Source organism: Ciconia boyciana, chromosome 3 (genome assembly GCF_034638445.1).
Source record: "Ciconia boyciana chromosome 3, ASM3463844v1, whole genome shotgun sequence".
NCBI lineage: Eukaryota > Metazoa > Chordata > Aves > Ciconiiformes > Ciconiidae > Ciconia > Ciconia boyciana.
The window spans coordinates 60742489-60759485 of NC_132936.1; the positions used below are offsets into that span (position 1 = coordinate 60742489).

Genomic DNA, 16997 nt, shown 5'->3' on the forward strand with positions numbered 1-16997 from the left:
TGTCTGGACAGTTTCCATTCAAATAACATTTCATCTTGGGCCAACTGTATTTACAAACCACTGGAACGAAATTCCATACTGTCATTATCCATTAGTAAGAGACAGCATTACAGCTGAGTAAGATGCACGCTCACTTCTGCATGGAGCTCTCTCAGCTCTCCCAGTGGTGGTAGCTCTCGCTGAGCCTCGCACGCCCATTCTGCAGGTCTCCCCTGCTCACCTCTGAGCATCTTAGATGGCATTGCCAAATTCAAAGAGGGATTCCGCAGGTATGTGGGTGTACAGTGGGGTAACCTCTGACTGGTTACCTAAAATTTGAGGAGCCATTTTACAGTTAAAGCTTTACTGCATGTTTCAGAAACAACAGGTGAGAAAGGCAGATGTTTGTCCCTACTTGACTTAGCATGTCTATCTAAACCTTTCCTTGCTCTCCGATCTCAGGCAGTGATGGTAAGGAATGAAGAAGCTGTAAAACAAGCCCACAGAACTACACAACAAAAAGAGGATACAGCATATCCTCATATCTTAGTCTTGCTTTCTTGCCTTCCCTTCCTTTTCTTGCCTTGCCTTCCCTTGCTTTCTGCCTTCTCTTCACCTCCTCTGAATCCCTCTCCCTTTATCTGACCTACTCCTCCTTGGATGGTCATCTGTTCTCAGAATAAAGCCACTGCCCCTGCACCCACTCCCCCAGTGACCCACTCCCACAGAGCCCATCGAGGCATCAAAACCTCCCAGCTCTGGTTTTGAGTCTGCAATGGGCACAATTCCCTGAATTCACCACCCTCAACAGCAAGAGCTATCGCCAGGTTTGTGTAACTCCCCCAACATTGGTGTAGGAAAGCCTGGATTATCTCTGCCGATACTTAAAAGCAATCAGTATTTTTGCTGTAACAAAGAGGGATAGATTATTTTCAGTAGTATCGTTACCAGAACATCATAAAACAGAGTTTGGCCAGATGCTTTTCAATACTTGTCCAGAAATCTCTCCATGTAAGGGGGCATACAGGTCAGTATGACATTGTATCATGAAAGTCTCAAGCAAGGTTGCTTCTGAAGACATCACTGGGCTTCATCTAACCACAGGTGAATTTCAGCTGCATAGCTCAGTAGATGAACCAGTTCCATGCAGAAAAAATTTTAATCTGTTTTAGGCTTGTGTGTACATACAAGTTCAATTCAATGTCATACCTGCATTGGTTTGTAAAGCAAATGGAATAGAATCGTAGAATCACAGAATGGTTTGGGTCGGAAGGGACCTTTGAAGATCATCTAGTCCAACTCCCCCCTGCCATGGGCAGGGACATCTTTCACTAGACCAGGTTGCTCAAAGCCCCATCCAGCCTGACCTTGAACACTTCCAATGATGAGGCATCCATAACTTCATTGGGCAACCTGTTCCAGTGTCTCACCACACTCAGCATAAAGAATTTCTTCCTTATGTCCAAGCATAAATGAATTATACAATATAATCTCCACAGCCAATACACAAAGTTTTAATGTTCCTAAGGGGACAGGAAGCTTTATTGGAGAGGTCTGTAGCAGTAACAAAATCCTCCACATCTTACCTTCATAAGATTTAAAGCAATAAAGTACTTGAATACCTAATTTTGTACTGATGGTCTACAGCTTGACTTGAGACTTGGAACATCACTTTTTAGCCTGAAGAGGGTCACATACCTGTGCTGGAGCTGACACTTTGTCGTGGGATTCATGTTGCAATACCAAGAATCCTCTGGGGTGTGGGTGTGGTGGGGGTTAAGGGAGGGGAGAGGGATTTTTGAAAGACACAGATGCTGAGCATTGGCAGTGAAGGGGAGTTACATGATGGCTCATTTCCTCTCACCATATGCTCTGGGTCCCAGCCCAAGATAAATTTGGACCAGTCAATAGTTAACGCTATCTGGCTTCGGCCATAGATGTCCCCAAACCAGTTGTGTTTTGGTGGAGTACATGGAGCTGTGCCCCTGGCTGTGGGAGACAGGCTATGAGTGTGCAAGATATTTATACCAGCTCTAAAGCACCGGCACTCCCCAGGGAGTTCTTGACTCTTTGCTTCGAGTCAGACTGATGGGAGGTGCTAGTCCAGTGGCTGAATGTCATAGTTTGATGAAGAGCTGGACACTTCTAAACACTAGTACTAGTGTCCAGCTTCTAACAGGAGGTGCTAATCCAGGGCCGGTTTTACAGGCTATGGCAAAGCGAGGGAGTCAGAAATTGCAACAGCCTGAGCAAATCTTCTAATGTGCCATCATTTTTATTTCAGGGAAAAAAAATAGGGAGGAGAAAAGAAAAAAGTCCAACAAAGACGAAAGCAAGGAGACAAGACAGGAAAGCAAAGGGCGAGCAGCCCGAAGACAAAACCGAGAACAGAGGGAAAACAACAACAAAACGCAGCCGAAGAAAAGAAAAGCCCCAAATAAAGAACAGACCCTGGCACCCGTCGACACTGCACATTAACAGCCCTCCATGATTGTTTAAGTCTTATGATGCTGCTATCTCTACCAGATCGCCCTGACAGGTGTTCCAACTGTTCAGGCCGCAAATGGACAATGCTACCAGTTATTATTAAACTTTAAACAACATTCCAAATACTTCCTATATTCTCCAAGCAACCATAGTTTATTAAAGAGATTGACATGAGCCAAGAAAAAAAGGAGTCTAAAAATGGGATACTTTAAAACTGTTATATTATATGCTTCCATGCATCTGTAAAAGGCAATTAAGAAATTTTGTATATATAAATAATAGGGTATAAAATATAGCAATATAATAATGAATGACATTCAGATGAACAATGTTCTTTTTCTTTGTAAAATATTTTTCAAGTTATTGTTTAAGTATGAGGCAAGAGTTATGTCTAAATCTAAGACGCAAATCGTATCCCTTCATATATTGTACATAAATATTAAGAGGAGGAGGAAAACGTTTCTGAAGAGCCAGTAGGAACCCAAGGTTTTATAACCTCTGGTGGAGCAGGATGAGATTGCCCTGTGGTTCCCTGGTCCGTGCTCCAGACACGGGCGAGAAACAGCAGGGGAAAGCCGGCAGGGCTTCACAAGCTGAGGGAAAAGAAGCAGAAGCATCTACAGCTTTGAAGACTGAATCCCCGAGGCAGAAGGCGAAGGGCTGAGCTTGAATAGCGCTCTTCTTATCTGTGGGACAACACAATGTTTTCTGGTCTAAACAGTGGTACCGTGTGTGCTGTTTTATGCTTTTTATACCTATGTGTAACTTAAGTCTACATTTCAAATCTTCTGGTGAATGACAAATCGTATTTGTAGGAGACAATGTTGAGTTAATAAAAACCAGAAAAATAGATCATGTAAGTATGTGTTTTTCACAGTGATGGTGTCACCTTTTCTACTGAGGGAGAGAATCATTTCATAGCTTCACAGACAGAAGAGGACACAACTTGCATCCACAATGTGCATCTAGTGAAAGGGTATCCACAATGATAAATCTACTGAAGGATAGAAATTACAAACTTCTGTCCAATTTGACTTAAATTCTTGTTCTAGTTCTTCTCTTTGACACAGCAGAGGTGAAAATCTCCACTGTTCAGAGGATGAACCAAACTCCTTGGTACCATTCTGGCTATATTAGTGGCTAGAGTGGTCCACGAGTGAAGCCCAGGCTATGCTATACACTGACTCTCTGCTCAGAAATGGATTTACCCTTTATAGAAACACGTTGAGGAAGCAACATGCTTCATAGTATGTGTTTTGTCACCGTGCTTTCCCCAAGGGTTTACCCTTGGGGTAACAGCCTGCCCAGTGTGGTGCATGGACTAGAAAATACGGCAGGTGAGCCTTCCCAGCCAGTTTCTGTCCCTATTCACTACTTCTGTTTCTCACAGTGAGTTTGACCTTAAAAAAGACTCTGCCCAACACTGAAGCTTGTCTCTCAGGCTGAGGAAGCTTGAGCGACAGGCTTCAGTGACTTTTGGAGGAACATCCTAATCATCCAGACAGCAATGCAGGATAGTTTCCTACATTTTGCTTTGTAAGAGCTTTGTCTCTTAATGATATGTGTATAGATGCAGTAGTCTAATAACATGGGTGTTTAAGGCTCCCACAGCTTGCCTCCAACTTTCATGAGAATTAGTCAAAACTTTCTGTAACCAATCCCCAATTATATGCATATATTATATTTTTACTGGTGAGAAGACCTAAATGCTAAAGGTTGAATTTTACAGAGATGAGTATCATACACATGTAACACTCATCACGTACAATGAAGTCTGAATGGGTGAGAGAGAAAAGCAGGGTGTGTGCTGAATGCCTGTGAGAGGCACCTAACAGTGGGAACTGGAGTGGGGCTGGCTGGCTGTGGGCTCCCAGCTCCACCACATAACTTGTCTACACCTTCCTCCAGAGTGAGCTGGTCTCAGTCTCCCACTACCGATCCCAGCAGCAGCAGTCATCTTCCTCCACCAGCATCTTCCCACCTTCTTGGCAGCAGCAACTGAGGAGAAGCTGGTCTCAGAGAAGTGGAGGGTGCAGAACTGTGCTCAGCACTGAGGCTCTGGGTGATGCTGAAGGGAGGCAGAGAGAGGGAAGGAGAAATCCTGCTGCTGCCAGCCTCAGAGGTTGGCACCCAAAAGATGCGGTGCAAGCAGCAGTTCTGGGCCGAGGGGTTGGTATCTTCAAAAGAAAGCAGCATTCGGTGCTTCAAACCCTCCCCTGCAGCTGCAGTCACCCATCTGTCTGGGTTGCTTGCAGGCAGACGGGGATGTTCAGCTGCTCGGGAAGAATTTACTGCTCCATTTACTTCCTCCAGGGACAGGTTGTTGTCCAGATGAAGTATCCCTGGTTGGATTCAGCAAACTAGACCACCAGCTGGACCACATGGATAACTGAACCCAGGGGAGCTTTGTCTACAAGCCTTAAAACTAACCAGTAGGACTGTGTCTTTTCCCTGCCTTAATTAAATATAGGAGTTAAATGGCAAGGGGTTTTCAGATGGGAGACAGCTCTTGATAAATGCACAAGCAAAAACTATAAAAATGAACAAGAGCGTTCAGAGGGGAATTAAAAAGAGGAAAAAGCAAAGCAAGGAACTAAACCCAGAATGTCCCTGTCCTCAGTTATTCTCTACTACAACACTTGGAGGAGTGAAAGGAATGCCATTTATCTGGCAAAGATAGACAGAAGACTGGAAAAGCAGTATCAAGTAGTTCAAGAGCTACAGATTGAAGGAAAAACAAGAGGGTGAAAGGAAAAGAAGAGAATTTAGGATACAAATGTGATCTTTGTTATACACTGCCACATAAACCTTTATTACAAACTCCAGCGTGCCTCTCCCTGCTTACGCAAGTGGCAGTGACAAGAGAGACCGTTTGTCTTACCAAGAGCAGGACTTGGAATACTATCACCTTTCAGCAAGGGATAAAAATGTAAAAGGAATTTGGCTGTGGCAGTAATAATTCACAGCAATAGTACCTGAAAAACCATGATACAACTTTTCCTGGAAATGATCAAGGAAGCTGCCGTCATGTTGTTCCCTCCCACACAGGACAATGTTTGATAATATTTCCTGTAGCCATGGTGAAGCACTAAAAAGTACATCCAACTCATCTGGGCAACTAACATTTTCTCCAGTCCTGGCACTGAATGTAGACTATCCTGATGGTAGGTGAACTACTCCATTGGGACTCCCAAGAAACTGAAGAAGAATATGGACCTTTGTAGGGTCAAATATGTATTGCAGTGACACTTTTTGCCCACCCAGTAATAAATATGTAAAATTGGGAGTCAATAATCTTACATGCTAACTGAGTAAGAGCTAATGGGGACTCATACGAGCTTACTGGAGATCTGATTAAGTACTGCAAGTAGCTGTGACTAAATCTGTGTGAAACTTCTTTCCTGACAATTGCTTCCCAGTTACAAAATACCTCAAAACCTTAAGGGTCAATTTAAAGTAATTTCCAGAAGATTATGAACAGAGTAGGATTACTAACAACTTTCCTAAAAATGGGAGCTAAACTGAATGGGTGTTAATTGTGAGGCAAATTCATAGTGTGTTAATTATTAAAGAACAGGTCTGGAATAATATCAGTTATGGTCAGTATGATAAACACAAATGAGGTGCTATTTCTGACAGTTAAGCTGCTCAGGGAATTATAATCAGTAACAAAGAGGCAGAAAAATGTAAAAAGCAACTGTTATGGCCCAGGCTTCAGATCTGTCTGACCAAGCTGTAGCTTGTTCTCTCACCTGGCTCCATGTTAGTGAAGACCTGAATAAGGGAATCCAGTGTCAAGGTATCATAAACAGTTTAAGCTCTGAACTGCTGAACCCTTCATTTAAATTGTTCCAGCAGCTTTATTCTGAGCCACCAGAGCAGAGCTGTCAGGCTGATCAACGCACTAAATAAATGCCAGGTTTTGCTGTACCCTGTAGCAAAGCGGCAGCAGAAGGACCCATGAGCAGAATGGGACCATCACCAGTCATCCCCCACAATGAAGGTCTTGTGCCATACCCTCTACCAACTGCCTCTGGATACTTGTGGTTGATATGCTGATGGGAAAGCAGCACATGAATATTGTTATTAATTCAGAAGTATTCCTCTATAGCCCTCATGAACCACTGTCATTCATTTTTTTGTTTCTGTGGTTTTAGGCTCTGAAACTTATTGAAGGCTTAACTTTATGATGCAGCATTAATGTACCATGACTCTTGCACTTAATTGCTATGCATTGTTATTTTCAGAGACAGCACTGGGTTTTGTTCGCATGGTTCACATGAAGTTGCAAGAATTCAAACAAAAAAATCTGCACAGCATGACATAACAGCTGATCATGGGAGCTGCTCTTCACAGTGACATTCTGCAAGCATCAGCTGAAGCTGCAGTTTCAGGCTTGCCTAAGCCCAACAGGGAGGGCTTGGGCAGTACTGTCACGTTTTCAGGCTCAGGTCTGCTACTTCATTGCCATTACTTAGCACAAAGCTTACATGGTAAAGACCTTGCACTCCTATGCAGCAAGGGTACTCTGCAGTTACACATCCTCAAAAAATTCTCCCATATGGCCTCTTGTTAACAGGGGATTAGATTTTTCCTACTATTTTCTAATAAACTGGTATAATTTAAAGACAAGTTAAGTCAGCATGTTTGTTCACCATTATAATAACCCGTCTGTCCCTTACATCTTCCTCTCCTAACTTATCATTGATATTCCTAGGCCTGCTCTTTCAGGCCCAGAATGCTAATTGCATTTGCCTTTGAGAAACAAGAGTACCCATCGATTGGTTTGGCACAGAGATTTATGTTTTTTCATGGGTGGATGAAATTTTTGTGGATACTGTTCTCTAGAGCATTTCAGAGTACTAATAATGCCCGTATCAATCCCTCATACACAAGACAGTCATTCAATTTCTTAAAAATCATCTCTCTGCACTCCTGCAGAAGGCTGGCTAGAAGTGCATCTTGCCTGAAGAACATTTGTTAAACATCTTTTTAGATATAAAGCTGTCTGAGAATGATCACGCATATGTCAGCACGAAAATGGACCTTTGAGGATCTTTGAAACTGGCCGTGTGGTGCTGCTTGTTAGAATTTACTAAGTATTTCCTAGGAGTAGTCTTAAGACGTATTTCAGCACCTTGTGGCTCTGTTTCCATCTCAACCTTACCTCATCCAATCTGGGCTGTTCATGGGGAGGTGGATAACAGGTACAGTACTCTCCACCTTCCTCTCTCAATGCACGCTTACACTGTGCAGACATCTAAATTACTCTGTCGTGCTTAGCTCACATAGACTCTGTAGATGGATTTGGTTTTGAGTCATTAACCATCTCCTTTCTCACTGGGTTTTTTTCAGTTAGGTAAATGTATCTTCTGAATTTCCTGTCTCCAGCTGAACTTTTGAAGCTCTGGTCATTGTGGTCACACATGGAGGGAAAGCGTCGTCTCACATTCACCTCTATTCTTGCTTCTTCCTCCTGTCCTCTCCACTTTCCATCTAAGTGTCCTTTCCTCCTCCTTTCTTCTTCACTACCTCCATTCCTCTCCTTCTTCTAATCCACCTTGGATATTCTCACTGACAAATCTAACTGCTACCTGAGTGGCAAACTGAGTGCATTTGACTTCTGAGTCTCCTCTTTTTCCTTCTCTTCACACCTCTCCCTTGCTTATCTTACTTCAGTTGTTTCTTCTTATGAAGGCTATGAAGTAAAGTGAAACCAAACTGTCTCACTACCAGACATGCTTGTAATCACGGAGCCTCAGCCTGGGGAAAGGAGGGTAGGGTAAGCAGCCTCTCTTGGATAAAATTGCCAGCACAACTTTTTCTGTAATCAGTACTGTGGAGGCAGAAGAAAATCTGCAGGTACCACAAAATTAGGATGCAATATAACAGGGACAGAAGGGAAAAGAGTTGTCAGCTGGTCCACCACCTTTAAAAGGGTGATGTGAACAAAATTAAACTAGCAACAGCAACCGCTTTTTCTTGTATAAAGGGAATAAAGCACTAGGATAAATGATCCGAGAATGAAACCAATAGGTTTCAATTTCTTTAGCTCTTGATGTGCCTATAGGAGGAAACCAGAGATGAGATAAATTAATGCAGAGATGGGAACAGAGGCATGGCTGGCTGCAGATAAGCAAGAAACTGGAAAATATACTGTCACTATTATTTAATCTATGCATGAAATAATCTCTACTCATTCATAGTCTACTCCAGTGCACCTATGGCTAAACAGGTTAATAAAGTTCTACAGATGTTCACACAGCCATCATCCAGGGGGGGCTGGTACGGCAACCAATACCTTGCACTAGCGTATGAGAGACTGAAAGAGTTAATGTCTCAAACATCGTGGCGAGGCGAGGTGCGGTTTGCATGGCAATGGCAGGGGTTGGCTAGCACGGGACATGGAGACCGTGTCGGAGGACACGCAGTCCTGGGTTCTGATGCACCTTATGTAATGACTTACCATATGTGGCCAGAGCTCACACCGAGTTGATCTGAGCAAGGGGCTTATGACCACCCGAGAGACCCCTCGTGACCACCCCCCACACTGGCACCTGCACAGAAGATTCAGAACTTTCTAGAACAAGAACCATGTAAGTCCTCAAGGGGCGTAATCGGAGACAGGGACTAGAGTATAAAAGACACCCCCAGGGAACCAGGTGTGCACCCACCACCGGAGGATTGCCATGCCAGTCATCGTCATCATGGGATCCAAGGGTGGTGATCTCTCTCTCTCTACCCTCTTCTTTCCTTTCCAATAAGATCCCACCATTGCCAACCTCTCTATGCTTTCCCAGTTTTCCAAGTTGATGCGTTCCATGTTCAAGTTGTTCCCACCACAAATAAAGTGCCTCATTGATCGTCTGGTGTCGTTTCACCTTAATTTAGTCTGAGGGAATTTGCGAATCTGAGTCACTCCCAAGTGGGGTGGAGAGGGACCTGGCAGGCAAACGCTGACTCTGCCGTGTGGCTGCCCTTACCGTCCTCATAACCCTTAGACATAAACCCTTGACCAAATCTGAGACTAAGACTGGATCCAGCCACACCTAGACTCCTCTCTGAGAAGGAGTTTAGAAAGCAAGGGTGTCCCTTCTGAACCTTGTGACTCAATGGGAAGGCCACCTCTTTTCCCTTAGCTACATGCCAGACTCACACCCTTCACATGACTTATTCAGCGTCATAGTTTTCCTTCTCCCTCCCCCCCAGTGGGACGTGACATAGTGAAACACGTACTTTCCCAGAGCATGAGATTAAGAAACTGCTTTTGTGAGTTTGGGGGGTTTTATGTGACTGAAAAACAGGAGGGCCGTTCCCCTTTCTACTTTATGCTATAGCACAAAATACCTGGTTTCACAAATGGCTTGATTCTCACTATATTATCAATGCACCATATAAATATACATCAGCCCATAAAATAGGCTTCTATGAAAAAGAAAAATGTGGATAAAATTTCTTGGGCAAATCAACATAACCTGCTCAACGGTATGTTCCTTTTTTATAAGAAATGACATACTGTTTTATTCTGCTGTCAAAGTTGAACAATGGTAGAAACTTCGAAAAACATCTTGCAGCAAAAGCATAATTCAAAATGATAAAGGAAGTTATTTTTCACGGTGATGCTTTGTTCATAAAAGAAACCTCCAGTGAGTAAATGACAACAAAATCTATCATATAGCTACTCTAATAATTCTGTTCTCTGGAAACAGGATTTACAGTTTCAGACCGCAGGAGGGGACTAAAAATGGGTAAATTATCTTCACATGACACTGACAGATATTGGTGTACCCCTGCTAGTTATTGGAAAAGTAATGTCCAAAATAATACATAAACCCAAGGTCATCCTTTTACCACCCCTTTCTCCCCACTGCTCCCCACTCCTCAACTAGCTGATAGAAGAGCATCTGGTTTTGCAAGCCAGAGACCAAATAGCTGAGCAAGGAGCTGTCACTCACTCTGTTTTTAAATCAGGAGATTTCTTGAACAGTGGCCTGAGTGCACAATTCTGTCACTTTTGGTGATGATGCCTCCATGTCAGATGCTTATGTCTTGCTGTCACACTATTCACTGACAGTATCTGAGATACTACTGCTCTTCCAGTGTCTCCCTTCCATTGAGGAGTGACTTTGACTATTCCCAGAGTGTGATGAGCTTCTATTTTTTCCAGATTCTAGTTACTTCTTTCTGAAACACATTTCTACCCACCAGCCCCTGCCTTCTGTTCAGTAGATGGGCCATATGTAGGATAACTAACCCAGTTCTGCTGAGAACAAGATCGCGTGATTTGGACGTCCCACGTGCATGTGTATGTGCACTGGGGTCAGGGACGGAAGGACTGGAGTGGAGGACCAGGTGGAGACTGGATTTTGGATCAAACCCCTCTAAAAGAGGGAGGACATTAGATGAGCCACCTTTATAGTTTTAAACACCTTGAAAGCCTGGGAGGGAGCATTCACAGATCTTAGTCTCTTGTAGTCATCCCTGAAATGAATCCCAAGAGCACAGCCTGACCTCTTGGGCTACAGGTTTGGCCCATTTCTACATGTTCGCAATATACCGTGTTATTTCTGTATCCTTCTCCTCACCATGGATGCTCAGCTCACTTCCTAATGGGATTTGTAATAAATGAACAGTCTTCCTGAATGTTAATTAAGTTGTTTACATTATTGTTAATGAATAGTGAGGGCTGAGCCGCTCGCTGTTCTCCATCAAGACAAATCCTCTTTGGAGTATCTTTTGGTGATAGCTCTCCAGATCATCTTACGTACAAGTATATATTCTACTCTATATGAGCCCTTTTACCTTAGCAGTGTTATCTGAGCTCCAGTAGTGCATCAAATGATGTAATTAGCATCTCTCATCTGTGGTTTCTTTTCACATCCTGTTTCCTACAACCTTACATGTGCTGTGTCTAATGCATTACTGAAGCCTAGACATATCGTGCTTGCTGCTTAGAGGGAAGGAGAAAAGAGAACCAAGGATTCTCACGGTAGTGGAAATCTTGCTTGAGAGATCAATTTCTTGTTTTGGTTTGTTTTGCTTTTTTATAAAAGGGAGAAATGTCAACATAAGACAATTCCTTAAGCACATGCACCCTGAGACTTACATTTGCAAAATTAATCCCGGGGAAAAGAAAAGAACGATAATTAAAAGTAAGTATTTGAAAGTCAGCCGGGCACCTTAAGCTGAGATTCTGGTACACCATTAGGGGGCCATCTCAATATAAGGTCTTAAGAATGAAGCTTTTAGAAAGACTTAGAAGTTTTATTCAGCCGAGAAACACTTGCTCAGGAATAAGTAAGAATTCTTTGCAATTTTCTCATGGGTCCTGCAGAATCCTAGGAGCAATTTCATACATTAGGAAATGCAGGTCCACTGCACTTTAGTGACTGTCAGTGGGTGGTTAAAAAGCACAATGTCCACATTGTATCTAAGCTGTAATTAAAGAGGTATCAACTATTTTTCAATATAGAAAGCTTTGTCTTCTGACTACAAGAATAAATAAGTCATTGCTCAGGAATGCTGGATAGTCATAATTTCAGGCCTATAAATCATACTTAGTGTGTTTTGTAACCAGCTTTTACTGAAATGTTACTTCATAAAAAATCACACCAGCAGCACCATGCATTGTATTATTTATTAGTACAAGTGGGAGCTGCAGAAGCATCCTCATCATCCTTCAGCTGTCTCCCCCGGGGGAAAGTAATAACTGCTATGTTTTGAAAGATAGTTGACAGTATCATGAGGAATTTCAATATTAATTTGAAAAGTGGACATTCTTGGCTTGCTGTAAGGCAACAGGCAATGCAAAGCATCTAGATAAAGTGGCTTATTTAGAAGATGCATTGACACCACTGCACATTTTCTTAGACAGCTTTTAACTTGATTCTTTAATACAGTGACACAGATCTGTAGTTAAGGTGTCTTTGCATATCATTTTTTGTGTAAGCAATAACAGTGACTTATAATTCCATATAAAGCTGTCAGCACAAACACGTGTTCCTTTGCACGAGCTCTGCTGAAGCCGGTCTGAAGCTCACAGAGTCTCTTTGCTCAGCTAAGCACAAGAACGAGTCTCAGAAGGCTGCAGCCAAAGGCTGAGAAGGTTCCCATGGGTTTCTGTGAAGCAGCAAGATGAAATTCAAAGGGGAGAATGCAGAGCACTACATGAAGGCAGGAATATACAAATTCACAGAGCAATAAGAAAAGGCCCCTTAGGCAGCAGTGGTAATTCACAGCTGAATGCAAACAGTGTCATGATATCACAAGGAAAGCAAACATCATACTGGCACACACACGCAGAATACAGCCTGTAATATACATAAAGCAATTCTTCTGTTCTACTCAGTACTGCTAGAAGTCTCAGCTGAAGTACAGTGTCACCTTAAGGTACCACAGTTCAAGAAAGAGGTGGTTTAACTAGAAATAGTTCAGGCAAAAGCACCGAGAATGGTCAAAGCTCCAGAAAAATGTTCCCACACCTAGCTATCTACGACGCAGATAAGACATACAGTAACACTGCCAAGGATGAGAGGGATATGGCCACAGACGGGAATCAGCTGAAGGAAACAGGACTAAGGAATTCTTTATATGTATAAATTACCGCCTTTCTGGATATAATAAACAACAATACTCACTGAGGGCAGGTAGCAAAAAAAAAAAAAAAAGCAGCACATGGCAAATGTGCTCTCAACACACAGAGAAATCTAGGTAGGTAAAACTAAAACATCACTTCCATCCCATCTGTAGCCAGTCCATAATTTTACCCTTTGTCAGGATACACAGTGCCTGCATTCCTAGCTCCCATAGTCATGCATTTAGACAAGAATAACAGCTTACCTATTCTTTTCCAAACAAAATTTACCCAGTGACTCAAACAAACACTGAAGCCTCCAAATTTGGAAGACAAATACAAAACATAAACTTTATAATCTTCTTTCTTAGAGGAAAAAATCTTGTGCTGTCATGCTAGCCACCTGGCAGCTAGCTGTCCCAGCAACTTCTCAGCTTGCTAGCCAGTCTCACCCCGATTTGGAAAAAAAAAAAACCAAGAAAATTAAGTTTGTACAAAGTAGGCATTCGACAGACAGGTCCCGGGCTGCCAGTCAGCAGGTACAGACTTCTAGACCTGTCTGCGAGGGTGCTGTGGGGAGCATGCAGCAGAGGCAGGGTCACTGGGGGGAAAAGGGAAGGGCTGGGGCCAGAAGACACAAATCCAAAGGAAAATCAGCTTCCTTATTTTTGCTGCCCATTGAGTGACTTGTTTTACTCTCTAAACTTAAAACTTTTAATTCATTTTTATGATTTTGGGGGAAGGAAGGGCACAGACAAACAACTTATGATTTCTTAAATCCTCGGTAGGACAGTACTATTTCCTTACAGAAGATGTGCCACCGGATCAGTGGTATCTGTTAGCAGCCAGGACTGCAGCTTTACATCGCACCCGAAGGATGATGCTTGGAAGAGCAGAGCCCCCTCTAACATTACACTCGAGCCTACCCCCACGTTCAGCAACAGGAAAGCAATCTCTGGAGGACACCGTTAATGGCCAAAGCAGCTGAACCAGACATACCTTGTGCCACACATGCTGCCACCTTGTCTGGCTCAGGGAAAGTTTCTCCAGCGCAGACTTGTGCCCAGAAGGCAGCTGAGCGCTGCAGGTCGCTCCAGTCAGCGTGAGCGTGAGGGAAGAGACAAGAGAGGGACCACACGCACATCACCACTCCACCGGCTCCCCTGGGCACCCACCTCTGTGTGCAATCCCCCCGGTGCCATTTGGTGGAGGAGCCAACGGGGTATGGCAATGTGGAGCCACCCCCAGTAGTCCCCCTTTAGGTAGACAGATGAGATTTTGAGAACTGTTGATTCTGCCATCTTAAGATACACATGCTATCTAAAATTAATGAAAATGAAGGACTGTCCTGGATTTCTTGAAAGCCTTGGAGCTAGATTAGAAATCCAACTCCTTCCTTCCCTGTCACATATGGCATTTCCCAATATCAAGATGGTTCCCCCCCCTGCAGTGTATCCTGAAAACAAGGTCCCTACAGGGATCCTCAGAAAGCAGAGCAAAGAGCTGCCTAACACAGTCAGAATTAAAAAGCAAATTTTGGGACTGAATCCTCAGCTGGGTGCATTGATGCCTATGTCCACCCAAGCAGGTGTGTCATTGCATGCATATGTTGTGGTCTGGAAGTCAGAGAAACACATGCAAAGGGACAGGGAGAGACCTCTACTCCAAACACCAAAATCCAGGACAGTGACATTTCACTGGACTAGTAGACAGCTGGGTTCACAGCTGAGTGTCCCGGTTTGGAGCAGAGATGGGAGCAGAGCAGCATTCCTACCGTGCGACTGTCCCAGTTTAGGCCATGCATGCTAAAGCAATTAGGATCGCATGGCCAGGAAGTAAAGGAACATCTACTTAAAAAAAAAACCTGTTTCAAGATCTCTTGGACACGTGAGTGGCCTTAGCACCTGAGCAGCATTACATATGCTCACCGGCAAAACATGGGTGTGCAGGGCAGAAAGTGATGTGGCTGGAGAACTGGTCTGGGCACAAGGAAGGAGCAGTTTTGAGGAAGGCAGTGGTTAAAGGAGCCACTTCAAAGGAGCCACAGGAGGCAAAAAAGAGCCTAGTTACTGGTTTCAAGGCTGTGTTGTTCACAACTCGCTGCGAAGGCTTATAGATATTTGCAATGTACAGTGTTAATCTGAGGCAGTGGAGCTGAGGGATGGACGTGTTTATGCGCTTGAGCAATCACTGACTTTTCACAGCACTCTTGAAAAGATTACGACTTCTCTAGCCCAACAAACTTCCCAGTAATACACCCTCTGCCAAAAGACATTTCCTTACATCATAAATGAAGGATATGAATCACAGGAGAGAGCCAGTGTCCCAGATCAATACTTATCAGCTCTTTGGCTGGAGGAAGTATTGAGGAAGAATGAAGCTACATGAATAACAGATGGGATAGAAAATTTGGTGATGATAGTATGCTGGTAAAACATATTTTACCTGGAACTTCTTTACTACTTGCTCTGGATCATGTTTTTCCCTCAAAGTTTCTATTACAAAACCAAAAAACCCTAGTCATCTTGCTTTTGTTTTGATCCTAACCATGCAGGGTATTCCAGACTCTGCTCAATCAGTTTCAGCCTTAAACCTGGAGATAGGATGTGAGTGAGTCATGTTAACATTGTTCTCTATATTTTCTGACTCACTGCAGTTTTGTATTTCAAAATTTGAAGGTTTTTTTGCACCATCAGCCATCTTAGATAATGTAGCAAATTCCTTAGCTACAGTGTTCTCACTCATTTACTTTCTACAGAAGCTTAGGCAATACTGAAGACCTACCAAGGGACTTCTAACTTTTACTATTTGTCACTGTGTCCATATGATCTGAACAATGTCTTCTTTTTAAATTCAATGACACATTAATAACACACACGAAACACAAGATTTATGAAGATCTTGGCCTTAACATCTGACAATAATAAGGATGTGGACAAACACATACACACACCCTTGTATATTCTCAGTTGTAATTTAGAGGGCCTGCTTGGTGGTAGAAACCTTGAAAGATCACCTTCATCTTTTTTTACTCTCTTTTCCATGATTCTATTTAGACACAATGACCAAGACCAAGATCCCAGTCACACCCAAAGGAAAGTGAAATACAACCCTGAAGAAGGGCATGAGAAGTGATTTCAGCCTATTTTTATTAGCTCAAAAAAAATCTGTGACCACTGTTTACCAGTCAGAGGGTTCCTGTATAGTTTTCTGGTTTCCAGTAACTAACAGAGCCTAAGTCACCTCCCAGAGTATTTGAAGTACATCCCAATGAGACTTTGTCTTTCCTGGCAATGTGCTGCTTGGCAGGTGGGTAATGAGAGAAGTGTTACAGTGACTCAGCTGGCCCATGGGGTGATGCCTCCATAACCGACGGAGAGCCAGGCGAAGCAATCCTTACGTGGGAAAAATCTGAACCACTGATTCAGGGGTTGCTAATTGGGGATCCGAGACTCAGGGGCTTAACACTATCATTTTCTTCATTCTTGTGTTGTGGACTCATAATAATAGCTTAATTATGGTTTTAATTTTGGAAATACAGATTATTGTTCTTCAACACACAGGCCAGACAGATAATGATTTCTTTGTTGCAAGTCTGGCAGAACACAATGCTTCTTGCTTATAACAGCAACTGGATAATTTATTTGCATGCAGGAGGTAGTTTGTTCCATTGGATACCCTTTAGCCTTTACTTCTCTATTGTTCAGAAATAACACAGTATATTACAATTACAATTATATTACAATAAGCCTTCAATTACTGGGTAAGCCACTTTAATCAAACAAGAGCATGGCTCACATAGTTGCAATTACCTGTAAAGTTATGGGTACTGGCAGTTAACAATACTGTCTTTCACTGCATCATGAGAAACGGCATCTCCTAATTTAAATACGCTCAACTATCAGCAAGACTTCCATTGTTAAAGAATATTATGGTAATTATTGTATTGTGGTGTTAT

The 16997-nt window shown here is 42.9% G+C and overlaps 1 protein-coding gene across 1 annotated transcript in view; it reads left to right on the top strand.

Moving 5' to 3' along the window:
- RSPO3 (R-spondin 3) overlaps positions 1-3318 on the top strand; it is a 64372-nt gene extending 61054 nt beyond the window's left edge. The window contains exon 6 of the mRNA XM_072855802.1: positions 2264-3318. Coding sequence (XP_072711903.1) covers positions 2264-2457 — 194 coding nt within the window. The 3' untranslated portion in view covers positions 2458-3318. The remainder of the gene's footprint in view (positions 1-2263) is intronic.
- Positions 3319-16997: the final 13679 nt, after the last annotated feature.